General features: G+C 39.7%; 3 protein-coding genes across 3 annotated transcripts; all 3 read right to left on the bottom strand.

Annotated features, from left to right (window-relative positions):
• Positions 1 to 5,186: 5,186 nt before the first annotated feature.
• Positions 5,187 to 5,570, bottom strand: LOC107277988 (uncharacterized protein Os02g0798501-like). The gene has a single exon (XM_015769453.3). The coding sequence runs from the start codon at positions 5,568 to 5,570 to the stop codon at positions 5,187 to 5,189; it is 384 nt and encodes a 127-aa protein (XP_015624939.1).
• Positions 5,571 to 7,767: 2,197 nt separating this feature from the next.
• On the bottom strand, positions 7,768 to 8,151 carry LOC107277987 (uncharacterized protein Os02g0798501-like). Its single transcript, XM_015769459.3, has one exon. The coding sequence runs from the start codon at positions 8,149 to 8,151 to the stop codon at positions 7,768 to 7,770; it is 384 nt and encodes a 127-aa protein (XP_015624945.1).
• A 2,196-nt stretch (positions 8,152 to 10,347) lies between these two features.
• On the bottom strand, positions 10,348 to 10,731 carry LOC107277986 (uncharacterized protein Os02g0798501-like). Its single transcript, XM_015769635.3, has one exon. The coding sequence runs from the start codon at positions 10,729 to 10,731 to the stop codon at positions 10,348 to 10,350; it is 384 nt and encodes a 127-aa protein (XP_015625121.1).
• Positions 10,732 to 18,062: the final 7,331 nt, after the last annotated feature.

Genomic DNA, 18,062 nt, shown 5'->3' with positions numbered 1-18,062 from the left:
TGGATGCCTGAAAGAGGCATTAGCCACATGCGCCAAATAAGGCGCCCGCTGCTTCGCTTCCTCTGGCGGTCTGGCCCCTCTCCGCATAAATAATTGTAATAAGGGGTCCTAGTGAATATATATATATATATATATGTGGTACTCACTGCAGTGAGTATGTATTATGTACTACTTATTATATAGTAATAAAATTTGAATAAAGTAATATTTGAGCCTGCAGATTTTGACTACCTGATATTACTCGGAAATGGAAAAGTCTAAAGTACGAAACTGCGTTTACGGAACATATACGAAGAACAAGTACGCGGCATACCTTTATTTTTTCTACAAATCTGTGTTACTGAGAAAAAAAATTATACATAGCATATGTAGCTGTCCAATCTCGAAACGAGTAAATCTAATTACTGCATGCTCATAGTACCATCGACTAGTACACAACTAATCACTAGTTAACGTGCACGTGCCAGACACGTCGACATATATTGAATAGAGTATTGTTTACACTAACAATGAAGAGGAGAGAAATATGAATTCAGTTTTGTAGAGGCTAGAAGATTCAATCCTGGATAAAAGAAACAATGCATATTATGAGATTTAAACTGAAAGGCCAAGTTAGAAAGTAGCGTAAAAAAATTAAAGGGAACATTTGAGATGTAAACAGAAATCTCACATTATTGTCCTTTATCTCAACATAACCACTTTACAGATACCCAAGCTGTAATCTTTGTTATACTCATGAAACTTGAGTACTTGAGGCAATCAGTAATTTCATCCACAATGGGCACCACCAGAAACTTGGCAAGTCCATAATGGGCGATGGCTGCGAAACGTGGGTGGCGGGTTACATCTTCAAATTTCGTCAAGGAACCTGTCAAAGTTCATCCATAAGCTTGTTACGGTTCTTAAAAATGATATTTTTGTCTAGAACATGTAACAGTTTTCCTATTGCAAAAAAACAGATAGAGAACTTGCAAATACCAAGTTGTGTTTTCATTAAAAAACGAGTTTGGTGATTGGGAGTAGGGAAGAAGACCAAGCTTAAAATGTGAATGTAATTGCAGAGAATGAAATTGTGGTGTAAGCATTGAAACTGCAAGCAAAGCACTAATTAACTCGAGTGTTACCTATGTTCTAATTCCATTACTAATTACATCCCCTTCACTGACCAAAACTCATATATAGTCAACCTTGAGCAGGATGAGCTGCTACAGACCCATGGAAGATGTGCTCCAATATGAAGGACCATCATAAGCAAGGTAGAGCTATTTGTTTTTTCTTCAATTTAGTGAGTCCTATTTTTAACTGTTTAGGATACTGACTGCCGCACCATGTAAATAAATTTAAGGGAAAAAGGAGGCAGGACAAGATGAGCATTTATAATGCAAACTATTAAAAATCACAATTCGTGGACATGTGCCATCAAATTTGCTTGGAAACTCTCTCTGCTAGTCTGATTCATAATTGTTAGTGTAAGAGCAGTTAGTGAGAATACATATGCTACCCGTGCAATCACATGGAGATAATAGAGAACATACTTGCAACACCGTATGCGATGACAGCTACGGAAGAGTCTCTCAGTGCAAGCATAGGGGGACAAAGCTTTTATACTCTATGCAACCCTGATACAAAAACAAAATAAAATGATCACACATAAAATCAATAATCAAGCATCTAGGAAACTAATCAGATTGTTAGCTGAAGCACAGGGGGTGCCATTCTTCCACCATCAGGATTTGATCTTCCTTGTCAACAAGCAATTATCCCACAGCGTGTACAGATCGAGTGCTAGCAACAAAACCTGGAGAAAGATTAGGGCAGGTTGGGGATGGTAGCTAACGGTGAGTACGGGCTCCGGTCACACCAAAATGAAGCAGACCAAGGCCAGCTTTCAGATTCCAGATGAACATATGGCAACTTTAATTTGGTCAGTTTTGCACTCCAATTATTGTGGATAATACTATAAATTAAATATTTTGAGAATAAACTTAACAAATAGTAGAGCTTAAAATAAATGGACTAAAAAAAATCAATTTCTGGAGCTATCCATATTCCACAGTAGGAACTAAATTCTAGATCACTCAACTCAACTCATATGTCATTTGCAAACATCTCGACCTTCTACATACAAATCTAGAGATCCACTTGTACTAATTCAAGTTCATTTGCCAAGCATATTAAACGGATAGCAAACGCCAAGAGGCTGTATGAAAATAGCCACGTATAGGCCCGGACATGAAAAATGTCACTCTTGCCCTTTCAGTCACGGCCCCACCTGTCATACTCTCTCACCTCTCTCTTTCCCCTCTTCCCCTCTTCCTCTTTATCTCGTGAGCACAGTCGGAAGCAGCGGTGGCCGACAGCCGGCGGCGGGCACGACGAGGGCGCGGCGTGGCGAGGGTGCGACGGGCTGTTGCCACTTATTTGAAGGTATATTTAATTCAGAGATGGTGCATGTCAAAATAAATTAACAAAAAAACATTTTTCTGTTGTTTGTAATTCTTTCTAGGCCCTCCACAATTAATTGATTGAGAATTTCTATTTTAACACTTATTTTCAGGTTGGGAGTGAGGTTCAAAAGGCTTACGGCAAAGGAATGCCAAAATCAGAGTATGCTTGGGATTTATATTGCCTCTAAAATTGCATTAATTATTCTATGGATTTTTCAGCGTGTTACTTCTTTTAACTGCAATAGCAACCTATAAATTCTTTTAACTGCAACAGCCATAATCCTATTTTCTGGTTCTATGAAGGATCTTCAAGGATTGGAAAACTATAGCAGGTGATAATGCACTGGATTATGCAGCAGAATTTTCACATATGCTTGGGTTTGATGGTGTCAAAATGCTTGGGTTGATGCAACTATGTGTAACAAAACATGTAATTTATTCCATCTTGTTTAAATTTCTATATTTTGTTTCTGAAAGACTCGGTTTGATTTCTTTTCCCTCATACAGACCTGGTTTCTTCCAGTGATCATGAAGGTCAAAATGTCAGTGCTCATACTGGAGCAGAGCCATGGTCTAGTTATAGGCCATTAGCACCGTTTATATTGAGGGTAACTGGTGTGGATTTGAGATGACTTTCCTTACCCATATGCTCATGTTATATAATACGTACATGATAGCAAAGGAGCTATATATATATATATATATATATATATATATATATATATATATATATATATATATATATATCATGTTATATACTACGTACATGATACCATGCGTTTAAATAATTCAAATAAATATCTATGTCCTCCGTTGTATCTACTGGTCACTTTTTATTTGGATGGTGGATTGTAAGAATATGCTTTCTTGTTACACTTCCAGCCTAAATGGCAGTCATGTCATGAATTAAGCTTAGCGCCATTAATCTGTTACCTAATTTGCCATACACGTATAACACGACCTATTCTATTGCGATGATATTTTACTTGATAGGCTGCACAAACTGGCAAACAACAACTTGGACCTGCTTGATGTGCTAAACAGTACCATGAACATTCGGTTTCCATAATGTGTAGGTTAGCATTATCTTGTTCTAGCTAATCCAAAGACATGTGATTATCTAATGTAGGCCTTTAATTTTTTTTTCAAAAATGTTCTCAGATGACAAAAGAAAAAGATTTAGATCGTCGTCCCGGTCCTGTAGAATATCTCAAATGGGCTGCGATATATTTTTCTAAATGAAGATAGTCCCAGAACATTGGGGGATAGTAATGATATACCAAAAGTAAAATTCCCGTTACATATTTATAACGAACGAAAATTGAAAGACCCCAAAAAAAAATTATATATGTGGAAGAACTTGTTGTCTCAAGCTCCGTTTCACCCTACAGGTCATTGGGAGAACATCCTCTCTATCTTTTATTGTCATGGCTTTGCAACAACTAATGTGATTTAGTAGCTATTGTATGCGATCCATGGAATGACTGTACGCGTGCACCTGTCTCGACATGCCATCAGATGTTAGCATATATGTCTAGCTAGACGCACCAATCCTTTCCGTGTAACTATATGGCCAAAGAGTTCTAGAAAAAGGCGTAACCATTGGCATCGTTAAAATTAAAGGTTGAGTTCCGAGAAAATTTCAGACAATATTTTAGGGATGGCGAATCACATGAAAATACTCCAAACATGGTTTATTCAAGGAAAGTTTAGTTCCCTCCTTTACTTTACATGTCAAATGACTTGCACATTAATATAAATTCTATAAATGATTAATTAAATAACTTCCAGTCCAAAAGAAAAACTCATGGCCTGACCGGTCATCACACGACAATGGTGTATTATGTACTAAAACTCGCATTTCTGAAACTTTTGTATAGGCTTGCGAAACAAAATGTTTAGCTTAATTTGTTAAAACAAGATCAATTATTTTCATCAGGCCCAATATCAAAAATTAAAAAAAATGATGAAATCAAATGTATGTATTATATTGCCTTAATATGGTGTTGTTCTCTAACGAGGAAAAAGATTGTTTCAGTCTTGCACTTAAAAGCTATACTTTTCAAATCGGAACCTTCGATATTGTATTCGTGAAACAACATACCTATAAACTCATCGATGCAACACATTGGTGCAACATGTCAAGGCAATAATTGAAACATATTTTTTACGCTAGAGAAACATGTATAATATCATCACTGAGGGTACTGGTTTGTAGCTATTCAAAAGCAGCGTGCCTTGAAAGCGGAGAATTAGTTTTGTTTAGAAGAGTTTAGCGTGGCCGCTTGCCTTTTGTGTTCTCTTTGGCTCTCTCATAGCAGTAGGACTAGGAGTAGATGCACGTGTATCGTGGTGCCCTAGTTGTTGCGTTTTCCTAGAGAGCATGATCACAGGGCACGCACCGGACGCGCGGAAGGAAGCATGAACTATATCTATGTACTAACATTGCACGTACTCAAAGTGGAATATGAGACCGTATATTAATGAATGTTAAAAGACAAAGCACAACTGGAACTATTTTAATCAATTAAAGATAACAAATGCTTTTAGTAACAATATTGGGTAGAACAACAGACCAGATCGATCACATAGAAGTTATGAACACCAAATAATGAAACAATTGAAGAGGCAAAAGGAACAACAGGACAATGTAATACAAGGCCGACCGCTGGGTGGGAACCATTAATGGGTATCGTCCCTCGATCATGGATGAAGGAACAGATGTGCAGCTCGACACAATCATGCACGTGCGGGAACACTAGAAGCGCCACCTTTCGCTAAGTGTCCATTGAGTTCCTTAGCATCGACGATGCAACTGTCTACGCACTTCTTGTTGGTGGCAGGATCCTCCTTAAATTCTTTGCTACACCCCTCATTGCACAAAGCGCTGAATTGCTCCATCGAGGGCTTCATTCCTCTCTCCAAGGCCCCAAAAAGTTCCCTGTTCGTGAGGATGCAGATGTCTACACAGTGCTTGTGGTCGATGGTGCCTTCTTTTTCCTCGTCGTTGCAATGCTCTGAGCACACAGCTTCTTCTATATCCTTCTCTTCGGTGGCTCGTACTACCGCAACCACCGCCACAAGGGTGGCAAGGAGCAGAGCCATGGTCTTGTTCTGGGCCATTAGCACCGTTTCTATTGAGGGTAACTGGTGTGGATTTGAGATGACTTTCCTTACCCTGATGCTCATGTTATATACTACGTACATGATAGCAAAGGAGCTATATATATATATGGGGCTGGGAGAGCTTCATGGACCACCAATGAGGCTAATTATATGCATGTTTGTCATCTTTGGTTGCTAGAGATGCGTTCCTTATGACCAGAGAGTGATGAGGTTCTCATGGCATGCGTGCATGCGTTTAAATAATTCAAATAAATATCTATGTCCTCCGTTGTATCTACTGGTCACTTTTTATTTGGATGGTGGATTGTAAGAATATGCTTTCTTGTTACACTTCCAGCCTAAATGGCAGTCATGTCATGAATTAAGCTTAGCGCCATTAATCTGTTACCTAATTTGCCATACACGTATAACACGACCTATTCTATTGCGATGATATTTTACTTGATAGGCTGCACAAACTGGCAAACAACAACTTGGACCTGCTTGATGTGCTAAACAGTACCATGAACATTCGGTTTCCATAATGTGTAGGTTAGCATTATCTTGTTCTAGCTAATCCAAAGACATGTGATTATCTAATGTAGGCCTTTAATTTATTTTTCAAAAATGTTCTCAGATGACAAAAGAAAAAGATTTAGATCGTCGTCCCGGTCCTGTAGAATATCTCAAATGGGCTGCGATATATTTTTCTAAATGAAGATAGTCCCAAAACATTGGGGGATAGTAATGATATACCAAAAGTAAAATTCCCGTTACATATTTATAACGAACGAAAATTGAAAGACCCCAAAAAAAAATTATATATGTGGAAGAACTTGTTGTCTCAAGCTCCGTTTCACCCTACAGGTCATTGGGAGAACATCCTCTCTATCTTTTATTGTCATGGCTTTGCAACAACTAATGTGATTTAGTAGCTATTGTATGCGATCCATGGAATGACTGTACGCGTGCACCTGTCTCGACATGCCATCAGATGTTAGCATATATGTCTAGCTAGACGCACCAATCCTTTCCGTGTAACTATTTGGCCAAAGAGTTCTAGAAAAGGCGTAACCATTGGCATCGTTAAAATTAAAGGTTGAGTTCCGAGAAAATTTCAGACAATATTTTAGGGATGGCGAATCACATGAAAATACTCCAAACATGGTTTATTCAAGGAAAGTTTAGTTCCCTCCTTTACTTTACATGTCAAATGACTTGCACATTAATATAAATTCTATAAATGATTAATTAAATAACTTCCAGTCCAAAAGAAAAACTCATGGCCTGACCGGTCATCACACGACAATGGTGTATTATGTACTAAAACTCGCATTTCTGAAACTTTTGTATAGGCTTGCGAAACAAAATGTTTAGCTTAATTTGTTAAAACAAGATCCATTATTTTCGTCAGGCCCAATATCAAAAATTAAAAAAAAATGATGAAATCAAATGTATGTATTATATTGCCTTAATATGGTGTTGTTCTCTAACGAGGAAAAAGATTGTTTCAGTCTTGCACTTAAAAGCTATACTTTTCAAATCGGAACCTTCGATATTGTATTCGTGAAACAACATACCTGTAAACTCATCGATGCAACACATTGGTGCAACATGTCAAGGCAATAACTGAAACATATTTTTTACGCTAGAGAAACATGTATAATATCATCACTGAGGGTACCGGTTTGTACCTATTCAAAAGCAGCGTGCCTTGAAAGCGGAGAATTAGTTTTGTTTGGAAGAGTTTAGCGTGGCCGCGTGCCTTTTGTGTTCTCTTTGGCTCTCTCATAGCAGTAGGACTAGGAGTAGATGCACGTGTATCGTGGTGCCCTAGTTGTTGCGTTTTCCAAGAGAGCATGATCACAGGGCACGCACCGGACGCGCGGAAGGAAGCATGAACTATATCTATGTACTAACATTGCACGTACTCAAAGTGGAATATGAGACCGTATATTAATGAATGTTAAAAGACAAAGCACAACTGGAACTATTTTAATCAATTAAAGATAACAAATGCTTTTAGTAACAATATTGGGTAGAACAACAGACCAGATCGATCACATAGAAGTTATGAACACCAAATAATGAAACAATTGAAGAGGCAAAAGGAACAACAGGACAATGTAATACAAGGCCGACCGCTGGGTGGGAACCATTAATGGGTATCGTCCCTCGATCATGGATGAAGGAACAGATGTGCAGCTCGACACAATCATGCACGTGCGGGAACACTAGAAGCGCCACCTTTCGCTAAGTGTCCATTGAGTTCCTTAGCATCGACGATGCAACTGTCTACGCACTTCTTGTTGGTGGCAGGATCCTCCTTAAATTCTTTGCTACACCCCTCATTGCACAAAGCGCTGAATTGCTCCATCGAGGGCTTCATTCCTCTCTCCAAGGCCCCAAAAAGTTCCCTGTTCGTGAGGATGCAGATGTCTACACAGTGCTTGTGGTCGATGGTGCCTTCTTTTTCCTCGTCGTTGCAATGCTCTGAGCACACAGCTTCTTCTATATCCTTCTCTTCGGTGGCTCGTACTACCGCAACCACCGCCACAAGGGTGGCAAGGAGCAGAGCCATGGTCTTGTTCTGGGCCATTAGCACCGTTTCTATTGAGGGTAACTGGTGTGGATTTGAGATGACTTTCCTTACCCTGATGCTCATGTTATATACTACGTACATGATAGCAAAGGAGCTATATATATATATGGGGCTGGGAGAGCTTCATGGACCACCAATGAGGCTAATTATATGCATGTTTGTCATCTTTGGTTGCTAGAGATGCGTTCCTTATGACCAGAGAGTGATGAGGTTCTCATGGCATGCGTGCATGCGTTTAAATAATTCAAATAAATATCTATGTCCTCCGTTGTATCTACTGGTCACTTTTTATTTGGATGGTGGATTGTAAGAATATGCTTTCTTGTTACACTTCCAGCCTAAATGGCAGTCATGTCATGAATTAAGCTTAGCGCCATTAATCTGTTACCTAATTTGCCATACACGTATAACACGACCTATTCTATTGCGATGATATTTTACTTGATAGGCTGCACAAACTGGCAAACAACAACTTGGACCTGCTTGATGTGCTAAACAGTACCATGAACATTCGGTTTCCATAATGTGTAGGTTAGCATTATCTTGTTCTAGCTAATCCAAAGACATGTGATTATCTAATGTAGGCCTTTAATTTTTTTTTCAAAAATGTTCTCAGATGACAAAAGAAAAAGATTTAGATCGTCGTCCCGGTCCTGTAGAATATCTCAAATGGGCTGCGATATATTTTTCTAAATGAAGATAGTCTCAGAACATTGGGGGATAGTAATGATATACCAAAAGTAAAATTCCCGTTACATATTTATAACGAACGAAAATTGAAAGACCCCAAAAAAAATTATATATGTGGAAGAACTTGTTGTCTCAAGCTCCGTTTCACCCTACAGGTCATTGGGAGAACATCCTCTCTATCTTTTATTGTCATGGCTTTGCAACAACTAATGTGATTTAGTAGCTATTGTATGCGATCCATGGAATGACTGTACGCGTGCACCTGTCTCGACATGCCATCAGATGTTAGCATATATGTCTAGCTAGACGCACCAATCCTTTCCGTGTAACTATTTGGCCAAAGAGTTCTAGAAAAGGCGTAACCATTGGCATCGTTAAAATTAAAGGTTGAGTTCCGAGAAAATTTCAGACAATATTTTAGGGATGGCGAATCACATGAAAATACTCCAAACATGGTTTATTCAAGGAAAGTTTAGTTCCCTCCTTTACTTTACATGTCAAATGACTTGCACATTAATATAAATTCTATAAATGATTAATTAAATAACTTCCAGTCCAAAAGAAAAACTCATGGCCTGACCGGTCATCACACGACAATGGTGTATTATGTACTAAAACTCGCATTTCTGAAACTTTTGTATAGGCTTGCGAAACAAAATGTTTAGCTTAATTTGTTAAAACAAGATCCATTATTTTCGTCAGGCCCAATATCAAAAATTAAAAAAAAATGATGAAATCAAATGTATGTATTATATTGCCTTAATATGGTGTTGTTCTCTAACGAGGAAAAAGATTGTTTCAGTCTTGCACTTAAAAGCTATACTTTTCAAATCGGAACCTTCGATATTGTATTCGTGAAACAACATACCTGTAAACTCATCGATGCAACACATTGGTGCAACATGTCAAGGCAATAACTGAAACATATTTTTTACGCTAGAGAAACATGTATAATATCATCACTGAGGGTACCGGTTTGTACCTATTCAAAAGCAGCGTGCCTTGAAAGCGGAGAATTAGTTTTGTTTGGAAGAGTTTAGCGTGGCCGCGTGCCTTTTGTGTTCTCTTTGGCTCTCTCATAGCAGTAGGACTAGGAGTAGATGCACGTGTATCGTGGTGCCCTAGTTGTTGCGTTTTCCAAGAGAGCATGATCACAGGGCACGCACCGGACGCGCGGAAGGAAGCATGAACTATATCTATGTACTAACATTGCACGTACTCAAAGTGGAATATGAGACCGTATATTAATGAATGTTAAAAGACAAAGCACAACTGGAACTATTTTAATCAATTAAAGATAACAAATGCTTTTAGTAACAATATTGGGTAGAACAACAGACCAGATCGATCACATAGAAGTTATGAACACCAAATAATGAAACAATTGAAGAGGCAAAAGGAACAACAGGACAATGTAATACAAGGCCGACCGCTGGGTGGGAACCATTAATGGGTATCGTCCCTCGATCATGGATGAAGGAACAGATGTGCAGCTCGACACAATCATGCACGTGCGGGAACACTAGAAGCGCCACCTTTCGCTAAGTGTCCATTGAGTTCCTTAGCATCGACGATGCAACTGTCTACGCACTTCTTGTTGGTGGCAGGATCCTCCTTAAATTCTTTGCTACACCCCTCATTGCACAAAGCGCTGAATTGCTCCATCGAGGGCTTCATTCCTCTCTCCAAGGCCCCAAAAAGTTCCCTGTTCGTGAGGATGCAGATGTCTACACAGTGCTTGTGGTCGATGGTGCCTTCTTTTTCCTCGTCGTTGCAATGCTCTGAGCACACAGCTTCTTCTATATCCTTCTCTTCGGTGGCTCGTACTACCGCAACCACCGCCACAAGGGTGGCAAGGAGCAGAGCCATGGTCTTGTTCTGGGCCATTAGCACCGTTTCTATTGAGGGTAACTGGTGTGGATTTGAGATGACTTTCCTTACCCTGATGCTCATGTTATATACTACGTACATGATAGCAAAGGAGCTATATATATATATGGGGCTGGGAGAGCTTCATGGACCACCAATGAGGCTAATTATATGCATGTTTGTCATCTTTGGTTGCTAGAGATGCGTTCCTTATGACCAGAGAGTGATGAGGTTCTCATGGCATGCGTGCATGCGTTTAAATAATTCAAATAAATATCTATGTCCTCCGTTGTATCTACTGGTCACTTTTTATTTGGATGGTGGATTGTAAGAATATGCTTTCTTGTTACACTTCCAGCCTAAATGGCAGTCATGTCATGAATTAAGCTTAGCGCCATTAATCTGTTACCTAATTTGCCATACACGTATAACACGACCTATTCTATTGCGATGATATTTTACTTGATAGGCTGCACAAACTGGCAAACAACAACTTGGACCTGCTTGATGTGCTAAACAGTACCATGAACATTCGGTTTCCATAATGTGTAGGTTAGCATTATCTTGTTCTAGCTAATCCAAAGACATGTGATTATCTAATGTAGGCCTTTAATTTTTTTTTCAAAAATGTTCTCAGATGACAAAAGAAAAAGATTTAGATCGTCGTCCCGGTCCTGTAGAATATCTCAAATGGGCTGCGATATATTTTTCTAAATGAAGATAGTCTCAGAACATTGGGGGATAGTAATGATATACCAAAAGTAAAATTCCCGTTACATATTTATAACGAACGAAAATTGAAAGACCCCAAAAAAAATTATATATGTGGAAGAACTTGTTGTCTCAAGCTCCGTTTCACCCTACAGGTCATTGGGAGAACATCCTCTCTATCTTTTATTGTCATGGCTTTGCAACAACTAATGTGATTTAGTAGCTATTGTATGCGATCCATGGAATGACTGTACGCGTGCACCTGTCTCGACATGCCATCAGATGTTAGCATATATGTCTAGCTAGAAGCACCAATCCTTTCCGTGTAACTATATGGCCAAAGAGTTCTAGAAAAGGCGTAACCATTGGCATCGTTAAAATTAAAGGTTGAGTTCCGAGAAAATTTCAGACAATATTTTAGGGATGGCGAATCACATGAAAATACTCCAAACATGGTTTATTCAAGGAAAGTTTAGTTCCCTCCTTTGCTTTACATGTCAAATGACTTGCACATTAATATAAATTCTATAAATGATTAATTAAATAACTTCCAGTCCAAAAGAAAAACTCATGGCCTGACCGGTCATCACACCATCGTGTTTTGTTCAATCTCTACTGCGTACCATCACCATCAGCAAACCGTTAGTTGCCCTCCGTTTGGAGCGTTGATTTTTCTCTTAATGCCTGAAATGCCCTTTGATTAATTGACTAAAACCCTAGCCCAAATTTCCTAAATCCTCACCGCCGCCGACCAGGCGCCGCCCTCCCCGTCATCCAGCCACCACGACTCCACCGCCGGCATCCTGGCGCCGCCGCCCACCATGCCTCCACCGCCAGCATCTTGGCGCTGTCGCCCGCAGCGCCGCCGCCCTTCCCTTTGTCCGCCCACTAGGCCTCCACCGCGGACATCCTGGCCCCGTCGCCCGCCGCGCCGCCGTCCTCCCCGTCGTTCACCACCACGCCACCACCGCCGGCATCCTGGCGCCGTCGCCCGCCGCGCCGCCGCCCTCCCCTTCCTCTGCTCACCATGCCTCCACCGTCGGCGTCCTGGCGTCATCGCCCACAGTGCTGCCACCCTCCCCGTCATCTGCAGCGCCGCCGCCCTCCCCGTCGCCCGCAGCGCCAGCGCCCTCCCCGTCCTTTGCCCACCACGCCTTCACCGTCGGCGTATTGGCGCCGTCGCCCGCAGCGCCGCCGCCCTCCCCATTCTCTACCAACCACACCTCCACCGCCGGCGTCCTGGCTTCGTTGCTCGCAGCACCGCTGCCTCGTCCAACCGCCCACCGCCCCTCCACTTCCGGTGTCCTAGCGCTTCCATCCCCATCACTGTCGTCCCCGACGCCACTGCAACCGTCGTCCCCAGCGCCGCTGCAACCGGTCGCCCACCGCCAGCAAGGAGCTGGCCTTCCTTATGACAACAAGGAGGTAGCCATGCCTGTAGAATGGGCTAGGGGCAAATAGGTCTTTTTAGAGCTCTAACAGAGGTTAACTAGACAGTGATGGCACATAGTAGAGGTTGAACAAAACACGGTGGTATATTATAGAACTTTACAATGTCAGTGGTAGATTGTAGAAGGGTGACAAACTCAGTAGTACTGAGTGCATTCTCTCTTGTTTTTTCCCTTTCACTTTTGTTTTTCATGTAGTACAAGAAAAGAAGATAAAACATTTGATGGATTGTAAATAACATTGATGGAGTAACTAATGAGAATTAATCATGTATAAGATGTAAAAGTTACTTCCTGATAACATGGAAGTTACTTCCTAACATGTAATAACTTACTTTTAAATTAATAAAATATTTGAATATATTTAATATGGATCTTGTTTTATCGCATATTTTAAGTGGAGCACAATGGTGCAAATAGATTTTCAAAACAATATGTGATTTAAAATATATAAGTTATTAAAGAGGTTAAAAAAGACACACTATCGTATTTTTCAAGTTGAAAGGAGACACTAGATGGAGTGGCTACCACTAGCTATGTAGTCACGTCCATTGAAAAAAGGCATGCATTAAAGCTACTTCTTTTTATAAGTTACTCTATAATATATGTAAATTACTTTTATTTTTTATTAATTTACTTTTATACGTCTAAGAAGTAATTTAGTGAAATCTAAAAGTAATTTAGATATATTATAAAAGTAATTTACAATTTTTCATCAAAATATAATCACGTGAGATCTTGTTATAAAGATTTAATTGTTACGAACACAACGGTGTAATCGAATCGTAGATCGGATGAGTAGTTTAAGAGAAAATTTTATTTGAAGTATAGGTGGATAGGATCTCTCATAGATGGAGTGAGACAAACCAGTTACCACTAGTTGTGTAGTCACGTCCAAATTGATAACCTCAAAGTTTTATATATATAAGAAATAGAAAAATTACATAAACAAGGTATCTTACACTTATAAAAAAAAATCATATAAAGTAAACATCATGCATGGTACATTTTGTTATCACCTAATATATCTGCCCTAATATTCGTGCAAACTACATATAGTATGTAGATAGATTGTGAGGACATGTGAACTCGCGTGAAAAAAAAAATCCAACTAAGAATTTTATTAACTGTTGCCGAATACGAATATCTCGTTGGCCATCCATGCAGCAGTCGGGCTGGGCCGGCCCAGCCTAGACCAGCCCACCAGGAAGAGGAAACTGAGTCAGAGTCAGACATGGGCTGCCTCTAATATACAGTGCATCGAGCCCGAATATGATCCGTCTAATTACACGTTACTTCCTCCGTTTCATATTATAGGACTTTCTAGCATTGCCCACATTCATATAGATGTTAATGAATCTAGACACATAATGTGAAATGGAGGGAGTAGTAAAAATATGTTTCCTAGAATCCACCCAATTGAGCTTTATTTTGATCTAGGTCAGATATTAAGGCAAAGTACAGTGATATTATATTATCTAAAATATTAATTCAAAACCATCAATAATCATATTTAATCACTTCAATACCAATATATTAGACAATGTACATCCACACTTCCACAAAAAATGGTTGAGAATAAAGTACATGTTCCAAGCAATTCCACGATTTCTGAATCATTAACACACACGGAGCTGGCAAAATGGAGCTGGAAAAATCTAGAAGTATCACACATTGACACACCACTACAATTATAGGATAGATGAAATGAATACATTGTGAAACAACAGTCATCACTTCTTCATTTTTCCATCTCTATCATTCAGTCAAGCATATTTGATCCCTTCTATAGATTTTTATAGACTTCTATTTTGTTATCCTCTCCTGCAGTAAGCTGTGTGCATCTTTACAAAGATCAGTGCTCTCAGGGTCACTTGCTTTCGTAAGACGCAATTGCATACGTCTTAGAGTGATTGTCAAAATAAAAGAGTTTAGTAAAAATGTTAATTAGTTATGTAAAAATAATAATTGTCTTATAGAGTAACTCACATGCTACAGGGATATAAATATATTTGTATTACTTAGCAAGTATAGCAGTGCAGAATATGGTCAAGAGAATAAATCAGGGATCATGAACGGTTCAAAATGTGCCATCAATGGGGCTATCCTATATTTCCTGAAAGAGTCATCCACTGTTTTTCCTTTTTGATAGCAGTCAATGACACAACGACAAAATGTTCAATGGGATAAAAGAGTACCAATAGGATTAAACTGTTTTTTTACCATCATGTTTTTACAGTGAGTAACGAGACCAAAACTCCAATTGGTTAATTAGTACGTACCAATTAGAGAAATCTTCAAAAAATGAACCAAAACTCCCCGCGATTACCTTCCACAATTCCACCTTTTCTTCTCTACACAAGCCTGAAACAGAGTAAACATTTGTTTTCACATGGAAAAAATTCCATCAGGCAGTCGGCCATAATGAGAAAGAGCATCCAATCAAGCTATGTATCATTTTTGCACTGCACTAAATATCAGAGATTTGCAGCATTTTTCACTGCACTAAATATCAGTAATGTAAAATATTATTAAAAAGGAAGCTTAACATAAACTTGTTAGTTTTTCTTTGAATGAATAAACTTGTTAGTTCTTACGTACATACTACATACCAACGAAAATAAGGGAGGACCAGATGTGCATTCAGTGATGGTGGCAGTGTAGGAGCCTATTGTGTAGGCGGCTGACCGTCTGTCTTCGCATTGTGGCAGGTAGTCATCGCCTGATTTCATGAACCTGAGCAGTTTAAAAATGAAGAAATATACATCGCTTCAGAAGCACCAGAAAATAAGATAGAATGAACCTGAGCAGTTTAAAAGTAAACATCGCACATGGTACAAAAGCAGAAATCAATTAATTTCCGGGAGATATAATGAGCATTGCACAAAGCAATGGTTGAAAGGCATTATAATCATACAGTCCATTTTGTCAGATATTTTTAATACATACACATATTTGTCTATTCGATATATAATTCTAATCATGGAAGTGTATATTTCATCGTCGATAATTAACTCACTTTTCCTTAAACTAACTCTAGAAAATCCCAATAATTAGAATCTAATCAGAATCTGCTTGCAAGTATCGGGTTTTTCATTAACCAATCAACCAATCGCAGCAGAGGAAATTTAGGGGGAGAGGATAAACCAAGGCAATTTCCGCCTTACCTTCTGCGCCTTATCACGATGCGAACAAATCGATTTGTCAACTACAGTACAACACTAACTACCTCATCCTGATGAAGGCATGAAGCAGAGAAGAGAATCTGAATTTATTCAGACATTAAACATCTGATTTTTTTTCATAAATTCACTAATAAACTGGTAAGTTGTTCCTTTAGAGTTTAGACAATACATTGAAAGTGCTTGCACATTACTAATGCATGGCATTTTACATATTCAGGTGTCATGAATAAAAATGTAAACCAAATTTGACTTTTTAAAGGGAAAAATTATCACTGCACAAATCAGAACTTTCCATGTGGTTTAATAGAGCACAATTCCACCATTGAAGTAAAATCTCATTATGTATATAACCTTCGGTACACATCACAGAAACTGTATACAACGGAAAGTAAAAGAAACTCTCAATATTGGCATCATGATTTAGATAATAAAATTCTTCTTTTAACTTGGATGTCAATTTGGATGTTGATCTCTTAAGAGAGCACACAACATGTCTATCAATTTAATTGGTTTCCTGGGTTATGTTGTTGACCAAGCAATGAAGTTCAAAAGAAATTATCTAAATTTTCAGATATAAACATCCCAATAACGACTTACCTTGTTGGCGAGCGGATCGCAGCCTGTGCGAGGCCAGTGCCGGGGTTGAGAAATCCGACCACCGGGACTTGGAATCTCGAACTCGCACGTGGCCAGAGGAAGGGGCTGGTGCCGGGGTCAACCGCGAAAACAGGGCGGCATCACTAAGGCCAGATCGGAGCAAGAGGGAGGAGCGCCAAAAATCAAATGGAAGACATCAAACCCAAATCGTGCTTATAACTTATTTAAACTGTATAACTACGAGAATCCAGTTTGTGAGTATTTTTTAAGCTCTGTTGAACACATGATAACATCATAATATTGTATTCACATCATCACAATACATGATCTATTTAAATTGAGAAAATAATTTACAGAACCAAAAGCTGGTCTGCACCTGAATTGCCAGCATCACTTGTTTCAATCCAACATAACAGAATGACCAGCACGCATGTTTATTGTACTATATAAATTTACACCCTACTTATCAAAACCCAAGACATCATAACCTACTCTCATTCTTCAGTAAAATTAGCAACCAGAAATTAAATGGGCATCCCACAAAGGAATTTAACCTTCTCACATCACAAGAACATGCATATAATTTCATATGCAAAAATTGCAAAATATTATATCCATGTGAATTAAATTCACTCTTCCAATATAGCAAGCAAGGTGTACACCTCAGAACAAGTAACAATGAGTGTAACACATCAACAGAGGCGGCTTATCACCATATTGGGTTCAGGAATGATCTCCTCTAGATGGTAGATTGTCTAACATTAGTCAATTGACGGGTGACTTCAGAGGGAATTCATCTGAAACAAAAGGCTGTTGGCTCTTGTTAAATACTCCATTGTTGTTCTGATGGTATTTGCAGCCGCAACCAACTAAAATATTCCCTAATTGCTCCTTGAGCAAACAACTCCCAATCCAATCCACAGAACATTCAATCCTGACCAAGCGATTGTGATGGGACACTAACCGAGCAGATGAATTATAGAACTAAGTAACAGAGTACATAATTAAATTTGAGGGAAAAGGGGTACCCTCACACGCTTGCGTCCTCACGGCCGAGGAGCTTGACCGGAGTTCTTGTCTTCGGCGACATTACCTGAGACGCCGGGAGCTCGTCGGGCCCGAGTATCCTCCCTGGCCACCATGACCCGTTCCGTCGCCGGGGATCATCGTGTGGGTGCGGTGACGGAACGGTGACGTAAATCCTGGACGACGACGGATGCGACGACGGTGATGGGGATTGGTTGAGGGCGAGCCGGCGGCGGGGATCGGTGGCGGCGAGACGACGGATGCGACGAAGGCGGAGCGGCGGCAGTCGAGGGTGGCGGCGACGACGGCGGAGCGGCGGCAGTCGAGGGCGGCGGCGACGACGGATGCGACGATGGGTGACGGCGGAGTGGCGGCAGTCGAG

This window comes from Oryza sativa, chromosome 2, assembly GCF_034140825.1.
Source record: "Oryza sativa Japonica Group chromosome 2, ASM3414082v1".
Classification (NCBI taxonomy): domain Eukaryota; kingdom Viridiplantae; phylum Streptophyta; class Magnoliopsida; order Poales; family Poaceae; genus Oryza; species Oryza sativa.
Note: the sequence above shows the minus strand (reverse complement) of the source record. Positions and strands in the feature narration are given on the sequence as shown.

Excerpts from the sequence above, each read along its gene's own strand:
- LOC107277987 (XM_015769459.3), bottom strand. The coding sequence starts at position 8,151 with ATGGCCCAGAACAAGACCATGGCTCTGCTCCTTGCCACCCTTGTGGCG.
- LOC107277986 (XM_015769635.3), bottom strand. The coding sequence starts at position 10,731 with ATGGCCCAGAACAAGACCATGGCTCTGCTCCTTGCCACCCTTGTGGCG.
- LOC107277988 (XM_015769453.3), bottom strand. The coding sequence starts at position 5,570 with ATGGCCCAGAACAAGACCATGGCTCTGCTCCTTGCCACCCTTGTGGCG.